Here is a 22387-nt window from a genome sequence, read left to right as displayed (position 1 = left end):
AAGCTTTTCCTAAGTCTGTTGATTTTGACCATAGACAGCACCAAAAGGACGCCAAAAGGATGGGAAGGGATGACCCTGAACCTAGATGTCCTGTCCACAGGCCTTGACCAAGGTCCCAGCCCACTGGGTTCCCGGGCCGCTCTGGAGGTTGCCTCCTATTGGCACTGCGATCCCCAGCCAGGAGGGACTCTGCCCTTTACGTACAGACTTGTTCTCAGGGTCTCAAGTAAACTTAGAAAAGCACTGCTGAATGCCAAGGAGGACAGTCCCAGGCTAAGCCCACCCGGGTGTCCAGCTGGCAGGAACCGCAACAGTCACGCCTGGGCCCTGCCACAGCCCTGCGACCACAGCGCAGGGCGCGGGGCACAGAGGACATGGGCGGGTGGGTGGCGTCTTCAGGGCGTGAGGGGGACCCCGCGCTCTAGGGGGCTGTGCGGGGACACGCGGGGCGGCAGGGCTCAGGAGGTGCGGGGGGGGGGATGCGCTGGGACCCCGATGCTGGGACACGGGGCCAGCCGGGGGACAATGAGCGTCCTCGGGGGCGCCACGTTGCGGCAAGCAGGCAGAATAGCTCGCGGACCCCGCGGGGCCCTCCGCCCGGGTCCCTCGCGGCCCTCGAGGCCATCCCGGGGGGCGGGGCGGGCACGCGCCGGGCGGGGCCTGTGCGCAGACGCGCGCTCCCGAGGCTGGCGGCGGGCGCGCGCGGCACCTCACTTCCGGCGGGCAGCGATTGGGCGCGGGGCGCGAGCCCGGCCGGCCTGGCCAATCGTCGGCGGCGCGCGGCGGGGCGGGCGCGGCCGCAGTCTGGACGCCGCCCGCGGGCCTGCCGCTGCCCGCCGGCCCCGCCGGCAGCCATGTGACCGCGCCGCCGCCCTCCGCGCGCCCGGCCCGCCCGCTGCCGCGCGCCCGCGGCCGGCGCAGCCCCAGGCCGCCGAGGGACGGCGGGGCCGGCGCCATGGCCGAGCGGGGCCGCCTCGGCCTCCCTGGCGCGCCCGGCGCGCTCAACACGCCGGTGCCCATGAACCTGTTCGCCACCTGGGAGGTGGACGGCTCCAGCCCCAGCTGCGTGCCCAGGTACGCCGCCCGCGCGCGCCGCGCTTTGTCCGCGCGCACCTGCCCGCGCCGGGGCCTGCAGCCCGGCTGGGACCCCGCGCCCCTGATCGGGCGCCCCCAGGTTGCGGGGCCACTGCCCTCGCGGCGCTGCGCAGCCCGCTGGCCCTGCGGCTCGCCTGGCTCGCGCCCAGCCTGCTGCGCCGAGACACCTGCCTCCTGGTGCGGGACGTGGAGTGGACTTGGGGTGCGAGCCCTCCCCTCCGGGCTCCACAGATTTCCCGTCGCGTCCGGAGGCACTGTCAAACCTCAGCGGCCTGGGAGTGTTCGTCCGGCGCAGTGTCCGGGGGACGCGCAAACTTGGGATCACTACGTAACCCCTGTGCGGAGGGTTTCCAGCTTCGCCGTCTGTCCGGCTTGTCCCTCGGGGCGGGGCGGGCGGGCGGTCGGTCCTCTCCTTACCTGTGTGGCCATGTGCCTGGTCTTGCAGAGACTTCTGAATCAATACTGCTCTTTGCCTCGAGCCGTTAATTTTGCAAAAGGCTCCCTGCCCTTCACTCGGTAGGCGACCGCCCACTCGGCCTGTGGTAAGGACTGGACAAGGTTTACCCAGGGGCCAGCGCTGGGAGCAGCCACACTCTACGTGGACTGCAGCGCTGCTGCCCCCACATCTTCCGCACAGCTTGAAACTTTCGTGACTTCTGCTTGGTTTGCGCAGGAGCTCCCAGGCTGAGGGGTCACAGAGCTCTCCTACAAGGCAGTCTCCAGGCGAGGGGGCAGCAGGTGGGGTGAGGCTTCTCCCTAGGGAGAGGTGAGGGCGAGGGGACCTCCCAGTGGGCATCTCAAGAGTGCCATCCGCCCGAGATGTGGCCAGTGTGCCGTCGAGGAGACCCCAGGAGTGAATAGAGGGCTTGCTTCTGTGGAGCTGTGTTCGCCTGCAGGTGAGCTTCAGATGGGCCTGCTGCACTCTGCTTTGGCTCCTTCAACAGTTTTTTTATGAGCATTGTGTTGAGGATACAGAGGATGAGGTTTGCCCTCTTGGGGTTAGGACCCCAGGGCTTTGGTGCCTTATGGAAAGGAAAGGCAGGTGCTCAGCAGGACTCCTGCACCTGGTGAGGCTCCTGGAGGACTTGGTGTCCGTGGGAGACCTGAAGAACAGCATTTGCCTCAAAACCAAAATCAGCAGTGACTCCCAGGCCTACCTTGCCCCAGCATCGGACTCCTCACCAGGGGCTGTGCTGACCTTCTCATTCCCTCACTCTCTCTGACTGCCTCACTGCCATCAACCCCAGCCCTTGGACCTGGCTGCTGGCTCTCCCTGAGCCTCTCCCCTCCCTGCCAACCTCCCCTATTGCATCTCTAGCAGGGCATGCTTTTGTTGTGCCTCCCCAGCAGCCTCTGGGCTCCCCAGACGAGGGGCAAAGTGTACATGCAGGAGTGTATGTGTGCATTTTGTTGTACTGGGGACTGAACCCCGGCCTTGCACAATCCAGGCAAGTATTCTACCACTGAGCTACACCCCCAGCCCCTGCTTGCCTATTAAAAAAAAAAAATTATAGTTGTGGATGGACAGGATGCCTTTATTTAGTTTTTTATGCAGTGCTAAGGATCGAACCCAGTGCTTCACACATACTAGGCAAGTGCTCTGCCATTGAGCTACAGCCTCAGCCCCTGCTTGCCTATTTTTTGAGCCATGATCTTGCTGTGTTGTCCAGGCTGGTCTTGAATTCCTGAGCTCAAGCCATCCTCCTGCCTCAGCCTCCTGAGTAGCTGGGACCACAGGTACATGCCACCATGCCTGGCTAGTACTGAAGTTTTTAACCTCAGGCAGAGGGGAGTGTGAGGGGGAGGAGGGGCCAGGTGTCTTATCAGTTCCACTGTGGAGCTTGGCTCTGTTTGTCAGGGGTCTAGAAGCTGCTATTGAGAGGGGAAGCTGTGGAGGCAAGGCAGGAGAGGCTGATTAGGATAGGTAGCAGGGCAGCTCTAGGTGCTGGGCTGGCTCTGCAGTGTGCAGGTGGGGGGACTGGGTGGGCAGAGCAGATGGTGCACACTCCTCAGGTGCAATGGCAACTTTACTTGTCCTCTGTCCAGTGGGTTCTGCTGGCACCCCTGTGCACTCGTGCTTGGATGACCTGGTGGTTAGTACTGCTCATCTGAGCACTTTATGCTGGTGGATCCTTGCCCTGTGTCTTTCCCACTTCTGGTTCTGGCCCAGTCTTTAGCTCTCTGAGCTATACCTGTGCTGGTGGTTGTGGATGTGTTAGTTGATGCATAGTATTCCCCAGAAGCACCCCTGGTTTCTTCTTCCCTCCCTTTACCTTTGGCTGCTTTCTAGTTTGGGGCTGTGGCTGTAGATGTTCTTGAGCCTGTCTCCTGTGTGAGTCTCTTCCTGTGGACCTGCCTCGAGTGTGGATCAGAGGTGTGGGCATGTGCCTGCTCAGCAGTCCTGCCAGAGGCTTTCCAGAGCCGTGTCCACTCTGATCCCACCAGTGGGCAGGACCCCTGTGGCTCTATGTTCTTGCCAACACATATTTGACTTTTATTTTACTTATTTATTTATTTGCAGTACTGGGGATTGAACCCCGGGTGCTTTACCACTGAATATCCCAGTTCTTTTTATTTCTTACAAGTTGCTGAGGCTGGCCCCAAATTTGCCATTCTTCTGTCTCAGCCTCCCGAGTCACTGAGATCATTGTCATACACTGCTGTGCCCAGCATGTCTGATTTTTTAATTTTTGAAAATGTGGTGGGTGTGAAATGGTATTGTGATTTTCTTTTTTATTCTTTCCTTTTTTTTTTTTTTTTTTGGTACTCGGGATTGAACTCAGGGACTCTAGCACTGAGCTACATCCCAGCCCTTTTTATTTTTATTTGAGACAGGGTCTTGCTAAGTTCCTCAGGGTGGCCTTGAGTTTGTGATCCTCCTACCTTAGCCTCCCATGTTGCTGGGATTACAGGGTGTGCCATGGTGCCAGGCACCATGATTTTAACTTTAATATTATTCTTTGATTATGAATCTAGGCCATTTTGTTTCCTTGTCAGTGGAAATCCTGTTCGTTTCTCTGCTGTTTTCATTTCTCTTTTTTCCTACTTGGTCCTCAGCAGTTTCTACAGGAAACGGAGCTCCTTTTCCAGCCGCCAGTGTTGAAGTGCTCATCCAGTTTCAGGGTCTTTCTGCCCTGGATATGCCTTTGGGGCTGGCCTGGGGTTTGTCATCCGAGGAAGCAGGAGAGTTTTTGTCCCCTGGGATCTTTGTGCCAGGGCCCTGGGGCCATGACAGCCCACAGAGGAGGAAGGGTCCAGTGTCCTGGTGTTTGTCCAGTGACTGCTGGCTGAGAGCATCTCCCTTCTCTGTGGCTGTGCTGTGGCACATGGGCGGGGGGCACCTGCCTCCCAGAGTGTCCCTGCCCCTGCTGGGATGCCCAGAGTGCCCCTGAGACCCTGTGCCATACAGCCTGTACCCACCTGCCCTCCACAGAGCCTTGGCCATCGTGGGCCTTTGCACTTCCTACTGGATCTCCTTTCATGTTGAGGTTCACTGATTAATCTTTAAACGTTGTGTGCTCACAAAATGCACCTTCCTTGGCACACATCTTGGCACCTTTATCCGCACGCGTCTTGGCATCTGCAGACCCTGCCTGCTTCTTGGCTTGTGGAGTGAAGGTGTTGCAGATGCATTCAAGCGCCAGGAGCTGGGTCCTCCACATGCACTGAGTAGTGATAGGTGTGTGCTTGTGGGAGGCACCGAGAACCCTCAGGGGCCTGTGCCTCCCTAGTCAGCCCCTGTGCCTCCCACTCTCCACCCATGAGCAGCGCCAGCTGTCCAGAAGGCCACATGGGTGGGATCAAGCTGCAGGCTGATACAGCATGGGCCCCTGTTCCTCTCCCTGTGCCACAGTGTTCTCTTGTGAAGAGTGACGCCCCTGGTCTGGCTGCACCTGTTGGGTGGGCCTGGGGCTCTTCCCAGTTGGGCTGGTACTGTTGGAAGTGTCTGTGCTGTTGCTGTATGGGGCTTTTTATGGACGGCTGTTCTTACTTCTCCTTGGTAACAGCTGGCCACAGGGGTGGGTGTGACTGACCCTAAGAAAGCTCCAGTTTCCGAGATGGGAACCATCTCTCATCCTGCCAGCAGTCTGGGCTGTGCGTTCCCATTTCAGTGGTTCTGTGGCTGTGACATGCTTCTCAGTGGGCTACCCTGTGTTGAGCGCTGCTTCACGGCTGTGGGCCCTTTCTTTTTTGTGAGGTGGCCATTGTGGGTCTCGTGGTGTCCGATGCATGGCCTACGCGTGCTCTACCCTGGCTACAGTTTGCCTCTCCTCTCTTTGTGGTGGGTTTTGTCTAGAGCAGTGTCTTGCTGGGCTGCCCAGGCTGGTGTCGGTCTGGGCTCCAGGAACCTCCTGCCTCAGCCTCCTTGGTAGTGGGGACCTCAGGCACGTGCCTGCCATGCCCAGCACGTGGCCTTTGTGGATGAGCAGGTTCTGGTGCAGTCCAGTGTTGCAGTTAGTGGTCTTTGTGTCCTGAGTAAGCAATCTCAAGGTCATGAAGATGCTCTTCTGTTTCTTCTGGAAGCTTTTTATGGCTTTGGCTCTGTGTTTGGGTGTGTTACTCATCTTGGCCTCAGGGGACTGTGACTGCAGGCAGGGTTTTAAGTGCCCGAGTGACTTGCAGTCACTGAATTGCACACGCCCCTGTGTGCTCTGTGGTGGGAGTTCCTGATCCCAGAGCAGGTGGAAGGAGTGGCACTGCTTGTCCTGAGGGTTCCGTCCTCAGTGCTTGTCCTGAGAGCAGTGTAGCACCTGCCCTCAGGCGTGCGGATCTTGGGTTGGACCTACTCCTGCAGGCTGGCACTTGGTATTACAGTGAAAGTAAGCTTTTCATCACTTGCTGCTGGAGTGAAAAGATCGGCTGATTGATTGATTGACTTTGCAGTCTTGGGGACTTGGGCATGCTAGGCAAGTGCTTCACTACTGAGCCACATCCCCAGCCACAGCTCATGTGGGCTGCCAGCATCTAGAACTTTTTTTGTTTCTTTGAGCCGGGTTCTGCCCATGGCTGGCCTTCAGTTGATTTTCTTTTCTTTTTCTTTTTCTTGATGTTTGTGTTTATACTGCTAACTTCATCCTGCAGATAGCAACTGAGGCTTAGGATGAGTGACCTACCCCAAGCCACAGTAGGTAAGGAACACAAGCCATGAATGGCACTGAACTCCCAGATCTCAGCAGCTTAGCTGAAGGTGCTCATTACTCACTCCCATCAAGCTCAGTCTGTTTTGGGTTGGTGGTCAGCTCTCCTCAGGTGGGAGGGGAGGACCTCAGCCTCCTTCCCTCTGTGGCTCTGCTCCCCTGAGCCCTCTACGTGGAGGAGCAAGTTTGGCCGTTAGGGCCAGGAGTGGGCAGGGAAGCAGCAAGGTGCTCGTCTTTACCCACGTTCTATGGGTCAGGTTCTGCCAGGCGTGGACTATTCGCTAGGTGGGCACCGGGTGAAGCAGGCTGGCTGTGTGCCCTGGACTTCAGGTGATCTGACTGTTTTAACCCTGTGCCTTCCCTGTACACGATCTGCTTTTTCTACATGTGTCTTGTCTTTTGCAGATGGGGAATTGGCTGTGAGTCTCCCGCCCTCTGACCCCTCTCGCCTCACTGTCCTGGCTGTCGCTGCTCTGCTGGTGGCCTTGGCTTCTTTTGTTCTACCTCAAGTAGAGTTGACATGCTGTTCTGTCCAGTCGCAGCCTTCCTGTCTGGCCTGGCAGACTGAGGTGTCCACTCCCTCCAACTGTGAGCTGAGGACCTGGGGCTTCTGCTGCATCAGGCACCGCTGGTGTTCAGCTGGGGCCGTCTGCTCAGGAATGTCTGGAGATCCACTATGAAATATCCCCATCCTGGACTTTCTTTCTTTCTTTCTTTCTTTTTTTTAAAGAGAGAGTGAGAGAGGTGAGAGAGAGAGAGAATTTTAATATTTATTTTTTAGTTATCGGAGGACACAACATCTTTGTTTGTACGTGGTGCTGAGGATCGAACCCGGGCCGCACGCATGCCAGGCGAGCACACTGCCACTTGAGCCACATCCCAGCCCCCGAGAGAGAATTTTTTAATATTTATTTTTCAGTTTTCGGTGGACACATCTTTATTTTGTATTTTTATATGGTGCTGAGGATCAAACCCAGCGCCCCGTGCATGCCAGGTGAGCGCGCTACCGCTTGAGCCACATCCCCAGCCCCCTGGACTTTCTTTGTGGAAAGTTTAACTACCTGTTTAATGGCTGTAGAATGCCTTTTCCCCTAGTTTTGGATTATAGTCTTCTGAGAATTTGTTCAATTTGTCCAGATCTTCAGGGTTACTGGCGTGATGTTGTTTATGTATTCTTGTCCCCTGGTGTCTGCTGGTCTGTAGTGCAGTCTCCGTGAACTTGGTTACTATGGTTATTCACGCATGTGGACCTCTACTCCTGATCTGTCTGACCCAAGGCTCCACCAATTTGGGCGTGTGTGTGTGTGTGTGTGTGTGTGTGTGTAGGGGTACTGGGATTAAAGCAGGGCCTTGCACATGGCAGGTGAGCACTTTACTGCTGAGGTATACCCCCAACCCTTTTTATTTTATTTTGAAACAGGGTCTCTCTAGGTTGTCAAGGCAGGCCTCAGACTTGCCATCCTCAGGCACGAGGATCATAGTCACGTACCATAGTGCCTCGTGGGCCCATCAGTTTTTGAAAATAAATATTAGTTCTCTATTGTCTTCCATTTGATTTGCTTGGGTTTCTTTTGCTCTGTTGTTTCTAATGCTGTCTTCTCTTTGGTCTTGGGGATTGGACCAGGCCACGAGCTTATTGGGCATGTACTCCGTCACCACCTGGCCCCCAACCCCTCATTTCTCATTTCCTAAGATAAATAACATACTAATTATTTTTCCTCTTTTTTTTTCCTTCCACATAAGCATTTATAGCCACACGAGCTCTCACAATTAATGGCTTAGCTGCATGTGGTGGTACACACCTGTAATCCCAGCAGCTTGGGAGGCTAAGGCAGGAGGATTGTGAGTTCAAAACCAGCCTCAGCAATGGCGAGGTGCTAAGCAAAATACAAAATAGGGCTGGGGATGTGGCTCAGTGCTCGAGTGCCCCTGAGTTCAGTTTCTGATATCCTCTCTGCCAAAAAAAGTTCATGGTTTAGTTGTACTTTACAACCTTTTTATGAAATATCATTCAGGTTATAATATTTAAAAATTTTCTTTATTTCTTCTTCAACTTAATGGAGTATTTCACTTTCCTAATATCTAAACATATGTGTTTTTTAGTCGCTTTTCCAATTATTTTCTTTTTCCCATTATTAATTTCTAATTCAGTGATGTTGTAGTCAGAGAAGAGGGTCAGCATGAAAGCAGGTCTCTGCCTGGTGGCTCAGGATGTCAGTGTTTGTGTATATTCTGTTTTCCCTGAGAGCAGTGCGTGTCTGGTGTTGCTGGTGCAGTGATGGCTGTGTGTCCTTTAGGTCAAGCTTGCTTTACTGTGTCCTGCACGTCTGTTCCTGTCTCAGAAGCAGGAAGGTTCTGCTTCTCTGTACACTTTGAGGCTGTCATTAGGCACACATGTGTGTAGGGTTTTAATACCTCCCAGGTGTTTGGAGCTCTTCATGTGGCCTCTGGGTCTTATATTGCTTTTAGATTTAACGTGACTGATGAGGAGGTGAACTTTCTTTTGGATAGTAAATAATATTTGCCTGGTACATTTTTTACCTTTTTTCTTTGAAATCTTCCTGTACGGTTAGCAGTGCATGTGGTCATGCAGGATGGATCTACATTCCATTCTCATCCTGATCTGACCATCCTTGACCTTATTGATTGATTGATTGATTGGGTCAGGGGACTAAACCCAGGGGTGCTGTACCACTGATCCACACCTCTAGTCCTTTTTATTTTTTGAGATAGGAGATAGGATTTCACTATGTTGCCCAGGATGGCCTCAATTTTGTAATTCTCCTGCCTCAGCCTTCTGAGTAGCTGGGATTATAGACTTGCAGCACCATACCTGGCTTTGTCTTTAATTTTTTTTTTGGTACTAGGGATTGAATCCATGGGCCCCAAGCCATTGAGTCACATCCCCAGCCCTTTTTATTTTTTATTTTGAGACAGAGTTTCATTAAATTCTTGCTAAGTTGAGACTGCCCCTGAACTTGGAATCCTCCTGCCTGTTTCCTGAGCCACTGGTATTATAGGTGTGTGCCATTGTACCCTAGTTTATAAGTTTTTTTCCTTCAGAGACTTAGAGAGACTGGAACTTGTGATCCTCCTGGTTTCGCCACCCTGCCAGCATTTCCCCTGCCCGAGTTAACTTGGTAACTGCTCAGCCTCCAACCTCTGCAGGGCCCTGAGGATGAGGAGCAGCAGAGGAAAGAGCCCCGAGCCCCCAGCCCCCAGCCCGTCCTTCTCCAGGCGCCTTCCGTGGTCCTCTGCCCTGGAGGAGCTGCCCCACCTCCTTTCCCCTGGCTGATGTCGGGCAGGAGGAGCCCAGTTCCCTGCTTCTGTGCCCCCGCCTCTCAGCGCCTCGCTCCACAGGGGTTCTGGGCTTGGCCAGGTGACTGGTTTAGGTCATTGTTTTGGCCATCAGCTTACTAGCAAGTACCACCATGTCACTGGTTTTTTTTTTGCACTGGGAATTGAGCCCAGGAATGAGCTACCACTGAGCTACACCCCAGGCCGCTTTATTTTGAGTTAAGGGCCTTGTTAAGTGGCTAAGGCTGGCCTTGAACTTGTGATCCTCCTGCAACAGCCTCCCAAGTAGTGGGATTACAGGCGTGGCCACTGTGCCCAGCCTGTCCTTGTTTTGCCTGACCTGCGGTTCCATTCTCGTCCTGCTCCCTGCTGCCAATACATGTCCGGTTTAGTTTGGGGCTTTTTCAACCTGCCTGCGTTTCTCTGCTCTCCCTCGCTCTCAGCCTACGCTCTGTTGACTCTCTCTGTTTTCCCCACGATCCTGGTGGAGGTCATCCCTGCCCCTCCCCTTGGGGACTGACCTCGGGGCACACATGTGAGAGCTGGCTGTGTCTGCCTCCCCTGAGAGCAGAGCCACAGAGTGCAGTCCAGCCCTCCTGTCCCCTGCATGTGCTTCAGGTCTGGCTCTTGCCCCTCCTGGCAGCACTTGCCTGACTTGAAGCCCTTCTCACCTCACCTCCTCTGTTTCCCCCTTTGTCTGGAGATGCATCCCAAGCCCCCCCCACCCCCAACTGCAGACCTGGAGCTGCATTTCTGCTTGTCCAAGCTGTCTGTTTGCCTTGTCACCGCAGGTGTGCTGACTCTGCGCTGGCTCTGCAGCGTCTCCTGCGTAGCTATGGCAGCGCCAGGCTCTGGCTTCCTGGCTTGCTGTGAGGGAGCCAGCTGCTGGCCAGCCAGGACTGCTGGAAGGAGGTCTGGCTTGGTGGCCCCTTCCCTGTGATGGCTGCCTGACCATGTGGCCAAGCATGGGCTTCTCCTGTGGTGCTCAGCAGGGGTCACGGCTTCTGCCTTGCGGGTCGGGTCGCAGGTTTCCCTGTTCTGGAGGTTCTCAGCCGCTTTCTCTAGGGCTGTGGCCTCTGCCCCAGTCTGGGTCACCTCTGGCTGACATGCTTGTGGACATGTCAGCCCTTCCCCTGTGCTCCCTGTCCAGATGAGGAGGGTGGCATGGCACTGCAGAGCAGCCCATTGTGCCCACACGCTGACACTATTCTTCAGGACTCACCCATCCTTTCAAGGCGGCTATGGCTCCCATCGTGGGTGCTGTGTCAGTCTCTCTTGGTGCCATCCCCACCCCGGCCCAGGGTTGTCCTGAGTAGCTGCTTGGTGAGTGTCCCTGTAATTGAACAAGATGTCATGTTAAGGAATGTTGTTTGCTTTGAGTCGTGGGAAGTCTCTGGGCCATGCTGAGGGTGTTCTGGGAGAGGGGAGTGCTGGTTGAGGGTAGTTCCACTGGGGTGGGGATGGGGGTTGTGTACATGGGGGTTGACAGAGGGGTCCCGCAGGGCTGGAGATGAACTCTGGGGGAAGAGTGCAGCAATCTGAGGGGGGTGGGATGATGAAGGAGATACTGAGGAGGCCAGCGTGGGCTGTGCATGGCCTGCGGGCTTGGCATTTCCTGGGAACGCATCCCTGGCAGGCTGGTAGGGCCTGTTGCCTCCCGAGGCCCTGGGATTTAGAGGAGGGCTGCTCCATTGTTGGGAGTGACAGGCTCCATCTTCTCTTCCCCTTCATGGTTCACAGGGCAGGAGTTTGCTTTTAGGACACAAGTTTAGAAAGCTGCCTATGACCGATTCTCTGTCCTGGCCTTGGAGCATTGTGTGGGCACTCTAAGTGGGCAGTGGTCCTCCATGGACCCAGTGCTGTGAATGCCTTTGTTGTCCTGAGTATTTTGTGTAGAAGAACAGCCCACAGTCCCTAGGGAGGAAGCAGTGGCCCATAGTGCCCAGGCAAGAAGCAGTGGCCCATAGTGCCCAGGCAGGAAGCAGTGGTCCAGGTCCCTAGAGAGGAAGCAGTGGTCCAGGTGCCCAGGGAGGAAGTAGTGCCCACGGTCCCTAGGGAGGAAGCAGTGGTCCAGGTGCCCAGGGAAGAAGAAGTACCCACGGTCCCTAGGGATGAAGCAGTGGCCCAGGTGCCCAGGGAGGAAGTAGTGCCCACGGTTCCTAGGGAGGAAGCAGTGGCCCACGCTGCCTAGGCAGGACACAGTAGAAGCATGTCCTTTATAACCGGTGGTGGCTGTGGTACCCGTAGGCAATCTGAAATCCCTGGAATCGGCCTTGTGTCTAGTCTTCTCTTTTGGCTCCTGAAAGAGCGGAGTTTCTAAGGGCAGGAGTTGGGTGTAGCAAGGCCGATGCAGAGAGCTGTTCTATAGTCATGTGTGACAGTTGGCATCTCCGTGGCTGTGTGGAGGTGGCAGGGCAACCTCAGTGGGTCTTGAGGGCCATTTGGGAGCCCAGGAGACAGGCGGCGTGGCCAGCATTGCTGGTGGCTGAGGAGGGGTGCTCGGGTCCAGGCGGGAAGCGGATAGGTGTGGGGAGCGCCTGGGTTGCTGTTCTCCCACGCTGTGCTGGACCCTCTCGCTGAATACGCACAGAGCCTCTGGCTGCGGATCTCTCAGGTGCAAGTGTGTGAGCATATGAGCAGCTGACTTACCAGCTACCATGGATAGCTCCACAGTGGCACTGACAGGTAGTCCCAAAATCATGTGTGAATGGATTTAGAAGCTGAGTTCTTTTTTTTTTTTTAATATTTATTTTTTAGTTGGACATAGTACCTTTATTTTACTTATTTTTATTTTTATGTGATACTGAGGATTGAACCCAGGGCCTTGCATGTGCTAGGTAAGTGCTCTACCACTGAGCCTCAACCCCAGCCCTAGAAGCTGAGTTCTCCCCATGCTGGAGGTGGGTAGGAATGGCGTGTCGATGGGTTAGAGCCCTGTCCCCTTGGCTCTGGAGGTGGGTTGGAGCAGACACAGGTGCTTGTTCCCAAGCCAAGGCAGGCTTTGCATGGGGCCATAGCTGGTGAGTCCCTAGCAACAGCACTTGGTACTTTCTGCTGACGCTTGCAAAGACTCCAGCCTGTGCAGGGAGCTCTGCTCTCTATGCATGGGAGAGAGGAGCCTCTGCAGCTGAGGCTGTGGCCTCGGGTCTCCTCTTGTGCAGGTGCCTGCCACACAGAGGCAACTGGCCCCATGAGACGTGGAAATGGTGGTGGAAGGTGCCAGAGAAGCAGCCACCTCTGCCTTCATGCTCTGACACTCAGGCCTGGGGCCTGGGGCCCTTCACCCCACCCTAAGCCAGCCTTTCCTTAGGGTCCTGCAGCTGAGCTTGGGCATCCCCTGCTCCCAGCCACAGACCTGCCTCCCTTCACCTGAGCCCAGCCTCAAGGGCACTGTCAGCAGGATGGGCTTCTGCCCCAAGGTCAGGCTTGCATTTGTTGAGTGTCCAGGGTAGAGACTGACAGGTCAGGACAGAGCGCGTGGGCTGGACTGGTGGTACAGTGGTGGGCAGGTTTGGTCCCCGCATAGATCTCTGCACCACCCCTCCACCTCCAACTTCCACCTCAGGCGGGTAGGATGGGCCTCACCATACAGGAGTCTGAGCTCAGACAGGTGCATGTGGAGTATGGACCCTGTGGTCAGACCCCTTGCTCAGCTCTGCCCTGCCCAGATCGCGCCTCGGTTCCACCTGTGCAGCCTGCACTCCCCACAGCTGCTCTAGCAGGCAGCTCTGCACATGTGGGTAGACTGACAGCCTTGGGAACCACCTGGCTGCTGAGGTAAGCAGCACAGTGGCCATGATGTCCAGCTTCCCTTCATCTTTCACCAGGACAGCATGTGTCGACCAGTGCTGTGTCCCCCTCCCCCTCTCCCCTAGCTAGGCCAGGGTCACACCTGGGCAGGGTCAGGCTTGGAGAAGCCCCTTTCACACACTCCTGGGCGGGGCCAGGCCTGGAGATGCCCCTTTCACCAACATGGCCCTCTGCCCAGGGAAAGGCAGAGATGCCGGGGGAGTGAGCCTGCCGGCCTCTGCCGCCTGTGCCTGTGCACTGATGCAGACCTCCCTGTTCTGCTCCTTCCTCCTGGCTGTTTACTCTGCAGCCCTTTGAGAGTGCCACGTGTGCTGACAGCTGGGCACACCACCAGAATCTTTGGTCTACTTTAAGCCGTCTTTTTCAACCTGATCCCGCAGCTGTCCCTTGCAGGAGGCATCAGCAGTGTTTGGCTTCCCTCCGGTCACATTGGTGGGATGGGCTTTGCAGCAGTTTGCATCCCTGGCTAGGAGCTGCAGAGTGGGCTCTGTCCAGGTATCTTCAGACATCGGAGGTCAGGTGTCAGCATGTTGGCCTTCATCCTCAGTTCTGACGCAGTCGGGCTTGGCAGCCTCTCCCATGGGCTCATTCCTGTCAGCCTGAGAGTGGACCTAACGCCTCTTCCAGGTGCCGCTGAAGCACCATTGGCATGGATCTTGCAGGAGGCTGGCGACCTGCTGTCAGTTCAGTGCCTTGTGGCCAGGCTCTCCCGCAAGTTTCTGCACTGGAGTGCTGAAAGAGGGCTGGGTGCCATTCTGGGGATGCTCTGTGCGGGGCCCATGAGTGATGGGACAGGATAGCCCTTCCATGTTCTCAGTGCTCCTCTTGCAGGGGAGTTTTCTCTGTGAAGACCTGCCCTGGTCTAGGCTCTTGTGACCTGAGTGTCCAGATGACTGCCATGGCTCTGTGTTCACCTTGAGGCAAGGGTGCTAGTGCAGGGGCTGGGCAGATTCACAGGGGAGCTTGCCTCATCAGGGCAGAGCCAGCAACCAGGGCCAGGGACCTGAGGGCCATACTAGGTGCCACCAGCACTGGCAGTCCCTCAGAAGTGGGGTCCATGGCAGCCTGGGGAGCATGTGGGAGGTAGAGTGGCCTGGGTAGCCTCCATGCATCCCATAGCAGCTGGCCAGCTTGCAGATTCAGTGCTTCTTTAATTGGTGATTGAGGCCCCAAGAGCAGCAGCCAGATCTCGCTGTTCCAGGCCCTGAGGTTGGCTGGGGCTCCCAGGCGTCTTACTCGTCAGCAGAGAACACCGCCTCCATGCAGCACTGCCTTCAGAAGGGGCAGGCCCTGTGGCCTTCCTGCCCAAGGAAGGGGTGCCACTTGGCCTGCCCTTGGTGGGAGGTATGGAGAAGAGCCTCTTCCATCACACGTGGCTGTTACCACAGCCACACTTCCTGAGGGATCCGAGAGGTGGCCTGTGGAGTCATCTCCACACCCGTTTTCACTTGCTTATCCTTTCCCTCCTGGGGAATCTGATCTCTTGAAAAGGGCATAATCATAATGGCCTTGTTCCATACCCACTGCCTCCCTGGTCCCTGCTGGGGCTCAGCAAGTCTCTTGGACATGTGACATACATTTCAGCCACTGGTGTCAGGAGCATTGTGGCCTCAGCTGTGTCACCAGCCACCACTGCACAGAAGCCCAAGGCAGGGGACTGGAAGACCAGTCATGGGACAACTGTCACTACCTACTGGGGGATGTCCAGCTTGGACACTGCTCAGGGATGTCGATGCTGTTCTGCTCTGGGTCGTTCAAACCACAAATGGCCCAGGCTGACTAGGAGCCGGGACTGCTTGCCAGAGTGTGGGTCCTGAGGGGCAGGCTCCCCACGCTTCCTCCCCAGCATGGTAGAGGGTTCGGAGCCTCTGTTGAAGGTGAGTCGCTCAGATCACAGGATGATGCAGCTGTATTGCTCAGTGAAGAATAAAAGGAAACACAGAGGCCACTTCTGCAGTCCCTGGGACTAGGAGGCTGAGGCAGGAAGATAGCGGGTTTAAGGGAAGCTTCAGCCACTTAGTGAGACCTGTCTCAAAATATAAAGGGCTGGGCATATGGCTTCATGGTAGAGCACGCCTGGGTTCCAACCCCAGTACAGAAAACAGAAGGGAAGGAAGGAAGGACTTGTTTGATTTGACTCACTTAAGAAAGATTTTCTAGTGAACGTCCTCTGTAGCATCTTCCAGTCCCTTTAGGAATAAATTACAGAGGCACCTCTTTTCTCACTGAGAAGAGTAGTTTGTCTTTGCACATCACCAAGGAAGGGAAGGTGTCAGACCTTACTGGACTCAGGGTTGCAATCAAGCATTTGAGGTAGTGGGGACGTACGGAGCACCTGTACAGTGTCCCTCCTTGAGGTGGACAGCATGTGAGACAGAAGATGGCCCTGGCCCATGGCGTGGCTGGGCATCTGGGTGCATCACAGGCCACCAAGGTGACACCACTGTGCTGCCTCTGGGAAGCGTGCTGCAGAGTGAGGTGCTCCTGAGCCACAAGTAGCAGAGCAAGGGGCTGAGCAGAGCCTTGCTGCAGTGAGCCTGTGGCTTGCAGGACCTTGGAGTGGCCGACCATGCTGGCTGAAGGTGCTCCAAGTCCCCTGGCTTGGCACTTTGATACTTGCTTCCTGCCGCTGGGGCCTTTCCCACCTGGTGAGAAGCTCGAAGACCCAGAGCTAGCCTGCTGTCATCTGCCTGCTGTCCCCAGTTGGGAACCGGACTGGCTGGTGATTGAGCTTGAATCTCCATTCATGGAGTAGGGGCTGGGGTCTTGGGCATCTCTAGGGATTTCAGGGATGTTAGCCAAGTGGCGGGAGGCCTCCCTTGGGGGTGAAGCCCTCATAGATCAGAACCATGCAAGGACATCTCACAGGGGTTCTTTTGTTCAGGGCAGTCCTAGGGACAGCCAGTATGTGCACCTGGGTGTTTTCCCCCAGACCTGCAGCCAACATAGCCCTGCAGGGCCGTGGTGCATCCCCTCACAGAAAAAAGCCTGTGGGTCACAGTAGGTTGTTGTCCCAAAGTACTCTCCTTCACAGAGCCAGCCAATCGTATGTGTCTCACCAGGAGGAGGCTGCTGGGCCCAGCCGGCTGGTGACAGTCTCTGTAGTGGAGGTCAGGGCTCCCTGGCAGCACTAGGAGCCCAGCACAGGAAGGGGTGAACCACACACCTGCCCATGCAGGGAGGTGGGCAGTGGGCTCCTCCCTTTCCTGGGGACATTGAACAAACCTGAGGGCACAGTCATGCCTACCGCATGACTCCTGCCGAGAATGGGGGGGGGTGGGGCTTGAACCTACAGGAAGCCAGAGATCTCCTTGCCGGAGGAACTGGGACAGGGTGCTATGAAGGGCAAATGGCACTTTCACAATGATGGAGCTGTCCTTTCCCAGCTGAGGCTACACAGGCAAAGGGTCTTCATGCTGCACTTGCTGTTCAGGGTCCACGTGGCACCAGGAGGCCCCAGAGTGGACCTTTGTGGACCTGAGTGCCAGAGGGGTGGCTGGTACATCCCAGGTCACACCTGTATGCCACTGCTCCTGCCTTGGGCTGCTGGCACTGAGCACACACGTCAGAGCTCCAAGCCCATGGGAGCCTCAGGCAGCTCCTGTCTTCTCCCAGGTGATTCTGGTTGTGAGAAACATGCTCACCTGTCCAAACCCGAAGATAGACATGAGAGACAAAAGGTGCAGGGAAAGCAGAGCTTTGTGACCGTCTGCAAGACCAGGTATCTGCAGCCAGGCACCCAGAGTAGTTATACTCTGCATCTTCTCCCCTGATGCTCAGGGTCCCTCCCCAGTTCCTCATTGGCTAGTACTGTGGGGTGCAGAGTCTTCCTGAACAACGCCTAGCTTTTACCATCTCCTGTTGGGTTTTAAACTTCCTTAGTGGTAGAAAGGCCTTTCTGGAATTGAGTGCATTTTGGCATATACAAAATTTATCTTTGTTGGTCAAGCTGGATGCTTCCCTTCACCTCCTGTCTCTCAAGGGGCTAAGAAACTGGTGTACTTGGGTGTTAACTGCTGGTAACCATTTGCTCTATTTATTCTTTGGCTGATTTTCTTAGATCTTTAGTAATTTTACATTTATAAGGCTAAATAATGTATTCTGAAAATGGACCACTGGACTTTCTATTTCTCACAAGTCTACCCCCCTTTTTTTATACCTTTGGGTCTCATTTTCATTTTTCTGTGCCCTTTGGTATTGCCCTCCATCCGAGACGTATTAACTTTTTGGGATGGAAACTGCCCATGGAAACAAGTCCCATTTTATAGCAGTTTGGATAGCCTTCCCAGTGATGAGGAGCACTCCATGAGGTCCTTTCTGGCTCCATGGAAGCTCTTCTGCTTTCCAAGTCGCCAGGCTGGAAGTGAAGACTTGCAGACTCCAGAGGAGGAGTCCGATGAGCCAGGAGTCTCTATGACCTGAAGGGTGATAAAGTGAAGGATATGGCTAGTATACTCTGGGAAATTGGCCTTTAGTTTCCATGGTAGGGGATTCTGTAGTTTTCCCACGTAAGGGAGCCCATATAGCTGCTCATAGTAAATATCAGGGCTAGATAATCATACCAGCAAAAACAAAAGAAAAGAAAAAACAAAGCAAAACAAAGAACCCTGAGAAGCACAGATCAAGTCTGCCTGTGCAGGAGGTTAGGAAGGTCTGTAGATCTCAGATTGACTCAGGACAAACTTGTGACGCTAACAGAGCTTTCGTGATATTCATCAGGCCTTCCTGTAGAAAACTCTTCCTTTATAATCTCCCAGTTTTACTTACTTTGGGGAGGACTGGCACAAATGCACATCTCAGCTGACATCAGAAGAACCATTAGCTGGGCAGTGCACACCTGTAATACCAGCAACTCAGGAGGCTGAGGCATGGGAACTGCAAGTTGGAGACCATCCTCAGCAACTTATCAAGGCCCTAAGCAACTTAGGACCCAGTTTCAAATTTTTAAAAAAATTAAGAGACTTGGGTATGTGACCCTGGTTCAATCCTCAGTAAAACAAACCAATAAAAAGCCCAAAACAAACAAAACCCCAAACCACCAACCAAACAAAAACCATTGCCCCCCACCTTTTTATTAAATGCCCAGGTATGGCTGTGCTGGGTTATACTCTCCTGCCAGGTGTTCAAGACCAAGGTGGTCAAAACTGACCTTGTTCCTATCTACTTTTAGGGTCAGCGGAAATTCCTCAGAGTTCGCTCTTGGAGACCTCTGAGAAGCCTCCTGGCTCCTTCAGTTTTCCTCTACCAGTCATGATATCTGCCAGGATGGGTCAGGGTCCTGCTGACCCATCAGGGCACTTCCCTCTCCAGTGACCTTCCTCTTGGCAGAATGTGCACTGGGCGGCTTCCTGTTCTCTGGGGTCCTCATGATCCCCCTGATCAGAAGGTTGGATGACTCTCCTGAGTTGCAGGACCCAGAAGGGGTCCCATCATTCCCTGGGTCCTTGCTGACCTTAGCAGGCAAGGGCCAAAATCTTGGCTGCCTTTTCCTTAGCCCTTTTTCTTCCTTGACTTTGATCTCCAAGTTTTGGGTTTAAACATCCAGCAGGTCAGTTTCACCAGTCTTGAAGCAGAAGTAACAAGTTATAACTTAAATATCTGTAATTTTGTAGTTACTCCTTTCATTTAACTGGGGTCAGTATTAGTGCTGGAAGTCACCCTTAATCCTGTCTTCCTGCCCACGTCCCACACGGGTGGTTGAGTTGGAGTTTCTCTGTGTGGAGTGAACTGGCTGCAAAATAATGCTAAGAAATAAGAAAGACCACACTACACAGAAGTAATTTTGAAAAGCGGGGGCAGGACAGCTCTACGACCTTAGTGGTCCAGCTTCCACAATAGGAGGAGAGAGAGTGTGACCCTGCATTTGTTTTATTTATACAGGGAACTTCAGAGATTTTCTGTAGAATGTTCTTCATCAAATAAAGCAGGAGGTGGGCTGTCCAAACCCAGTGGGTCACGCTCAATTCCGAAGCTGCAAGAGCTGTCCCACTGGTAGAGCGAGGACAGAGATCTCACGCCTTTGGCAGTCTACACACGGGAATGTTGGGATCGTTCCCAAGGGGAGACCTAAGTCCTCATGGCTCAGTGCTCAGGTAGTAAAAGAGCACTCAAGTAGCTTCACGGGTGGTGCACCATACTGTCTTTCCTGTAGGTGATGGATTAGTATCTCAGTTAGCTCAGGTGGTTCTGTTAGAAGCAGCTCTTTTGCAAAACTCTTAACAGGCAACAGTTATGAAGTTTTGTAATGAGCCTCCTCTTGGCAGAATGTGCACTGGGCGGCTTCCTGTTCTCTGGGGTCCTCATGATCCCCCTGAACAGAAAGTTGGGTGACTCTGTAAGGAAAATCAAAATGAAATTAACAAGAGCAAAAGCATATTCAGTTTGTATAATAGCTTTGAACCAAGAAACATCATTTCTATAATAATTCTAATAACTTTAGTATTTATTTGGCCTCCACAAAGACCCATAAATTTACTCAATCATGTAGGAGATCCTTTATAAATTTTACTTTCTTTTAAAACTCTTTTATAAAATCTTTAAGTATCATTTACAATTTATTCAGTCCTTAGTGTAAGTTTTTTATTATATCCCCATATTTGAGATCACAATAATTTTTACAACTAGGAATCTATCTTTTGAATATAACTTTAAATGTGCTTAATTCCTGTCTACTTTGGAGCCATCCCAACATGGAGTAGGTTTAGAGGCAAAGCTTTATCTCAGGTGAGGGGGGGCTCTTGACCAATGACATAACATATCATTACATCTGAAACATGAATCAATCAAAAGCTAAGGGAGCTCCTAACTTTCTTTTTATGGAAAAAGTGGCAGAACGTGCTGGGTGTGGTGGTGCACACCTGTAACCCCAGTGCTTGGGAGGCTGAGGCAGGAGGACAGTGACAAGGCCAGCCTTAGCAACAACGAGGTGCTAAGTAGCTCAGTGAGACCCTGACTCTAAATAAAATAAAAAAAGGGTTGGGGATGGGGCTCAGTGGTCAAGTGCCCCTGAGTTCAATTCCCGGAATTAAAAAAAAAAAAAAAAAAGGCGAAATGTTTCCGTGTTCCACAAAATCTGTCTTTCCTTATTATCTTTTAATAAGATAATAAGTTTTATCTTTTAAAAGTGCATTTAAATTTCCAGGGGCCTGGGCTGCAGCTCAGTGGCAGAGGCAAGCATGCAGGAGGCACTGGGTTTGACGATCCCTGGCACTGCATAAAAATAAACAAATAAAATATTGTGTCCATCTACAACTAAAAAAGTATTTTAAAAAATTTCCATTCCAGGGACTGGGTTGTAGCTCAGTGGTAGAGTGCTCGCCTCGCATGTGTGAGACGCTGGGTTCAATCCTCAGCACCACATAAAAATAAATAAGTGAAAAAAAGTTATTGTGTCCAACTACAACTAAAAAATAAACATTTAAAAAAACTTTCCATTCCAATTTAAAAAGTAACATAAAATTTATTGATAACACATTACCTTTATTCAGTTACAGAATATTCAATGGCATAAATCTGAAGGAGACTATTGCTACTGACAGTTTTAGTTTGGAGAACGTTAGCTTGGTAAAGTGCTCTTCTAAACTAGCATTAAATCTCTTATGCATTCAGGAAACAGTGTTAACAATCAGAAATACACTTAGTCAAACAAACAGATATAAGCCAAGTTTTTAAAATGGCTGTGGGGCCCTTTTATGTGGGATTTGATATATAATAGAGTACTTATTGGTTATCTTGCCTATAAACCTACCTTAACTTCCTTTTTTAAAAAATATTTTTTTAGTTGTAGGTGGATACAATATATTTTTTAAAAAATATTTATTTATTTTTTAGGTGTAGATGAACACAACACAATGCCTTTATTTTTTATGTGGTGCTGAGGATCGAATCCGGGTCCCGCCCGTGCTAGGCGAGTGCTCTACCGCTGAGCCACAATCCCAGCAACTGGACACAGTATCTTTATTTATTTTTAGGTAATACTGAGAATCAGATCCAGTGCCTCACGCATGCAAGGCAAGTGCTCTACTACTGAGCCACAACTCCAGCTCTATATTAACTTTCATTTGACAAATATTTACATTAACACTTAGGGCGTAGAGAAACATATTTAATTTCAGATGTATGTGTATCTCTAGTCACATATATTCAGGTTGTCAACTATTCTGTAATAACCTAACTACAAATTCTAATTCCTTTAAGACTTAGTTGCCCTAAGTAATAAAACCTAACAGAAATTATCTTGATAAGAACAGATCAATATTTTAGACTTTGTTCCATATGAGTACATTAAAATTTAACCTTAGGATATTCCTTAAATAATTTTGACTGGCTGTGCTAACTTTTCTTATAGCCAACTTAATCACGAATACAAACTTTTTGAGATTTACCTTCCACAAACGTTCTGCAACTTACTCAGACATTCTACAACTTGTTTACATCCTTAGTTCTGTCCTCTTTCATGTTGGACTTTGGCACCAAAATATTACTTTATCATACAAAATACTTTCTAGTTCAGAAACATTTTTTCTTCCAGTTTTCTGTACTAAAAAGTATTTTTATACCTATAACTTTCTTTTTTATATTTTTTTTGCAAGAAATGCTTAAGTATATTTATTATTGATTATAATAATATAATAATAATGTGTATCTAATGATACAATCTAAGTTTATTTTTTTAATTGGTTGTTCAAAACATTACAAAGCTCTTGACATATCATATTTCATACATTAGATTCAAGTGGGTTATGAACTCCCATTTTTACCCCAAATACAGATTGCAGAATCACATCGGTTACACATCCACATTTTTACATAATGCGCTATTAGTAACTGTTGTATTCTGCTACCTTTCCTATCCTCTACTATCCCCCCTCCCCTCCCCTCCCCTCTTCTCTCTCTACCCCATCTACTGTAATTCATTTCTCTCCTTGTTTATTTTCCCATTCCCCTCACAACCTCTTATATGTAATTTTGTATAACAATGAGGGTCTCCCTCCATTTCCATGCAATTTCCCTTTTCTCTCCCTTTCCCTCCCACCTCATGTCTCTGT

The 22387-nt window shown here is 52.2% G+C and overlaps 1 protein-coding gene across 6 annotated transcripts in view; it reads left to right on the top strand.

Annotated features, from left to right (window-relative positions):
* The first annotated feature begins 913 nt into the window (after positions 1-913).
* Positions 914-22387, top strand: part of Pacs2 (phosphofurin acidic cluster sorting protein 2) — a 78339-nt gene continuing 56865 nt past the window's right edge. For all 6 annotated transcript variants that reach the window (XR_013090718.2, XM_076849526.2, XM_076849525.2 and 3 more), the window contains exon 1: positions 914-1074. Coding sequence is in view for 5 of the 6 variants with exons in the window: in XM_076849526.2 (XP_076705641.1) it covers positions 956-1074 (119 nt within the window). In the remaining variant the exon portion in view is untranslated. The remainder of the gene's footprint in view (positions 1075-22387) is intronic.

Source organism: Callospermophilus lateralis, chromosome 3 (assembly GCF_048772815.1).
Source record: "Callospermophilus lateralis isolate mCalLat2 chromosome 3, mCalLat2.hap1, whole genome shotgun sequence".
NCBI classification, from domain to species: Eukaryota; Metazoa; Chordata; class Mammalia; order Rodentia; family Sciuridae; genus Callospermophilus; species Callospermophilus lateralis.
Note: the sequence above shows the minus strand (reverse complement) of the source record. Positions and strands in the feature narration are given on the sequence as shown.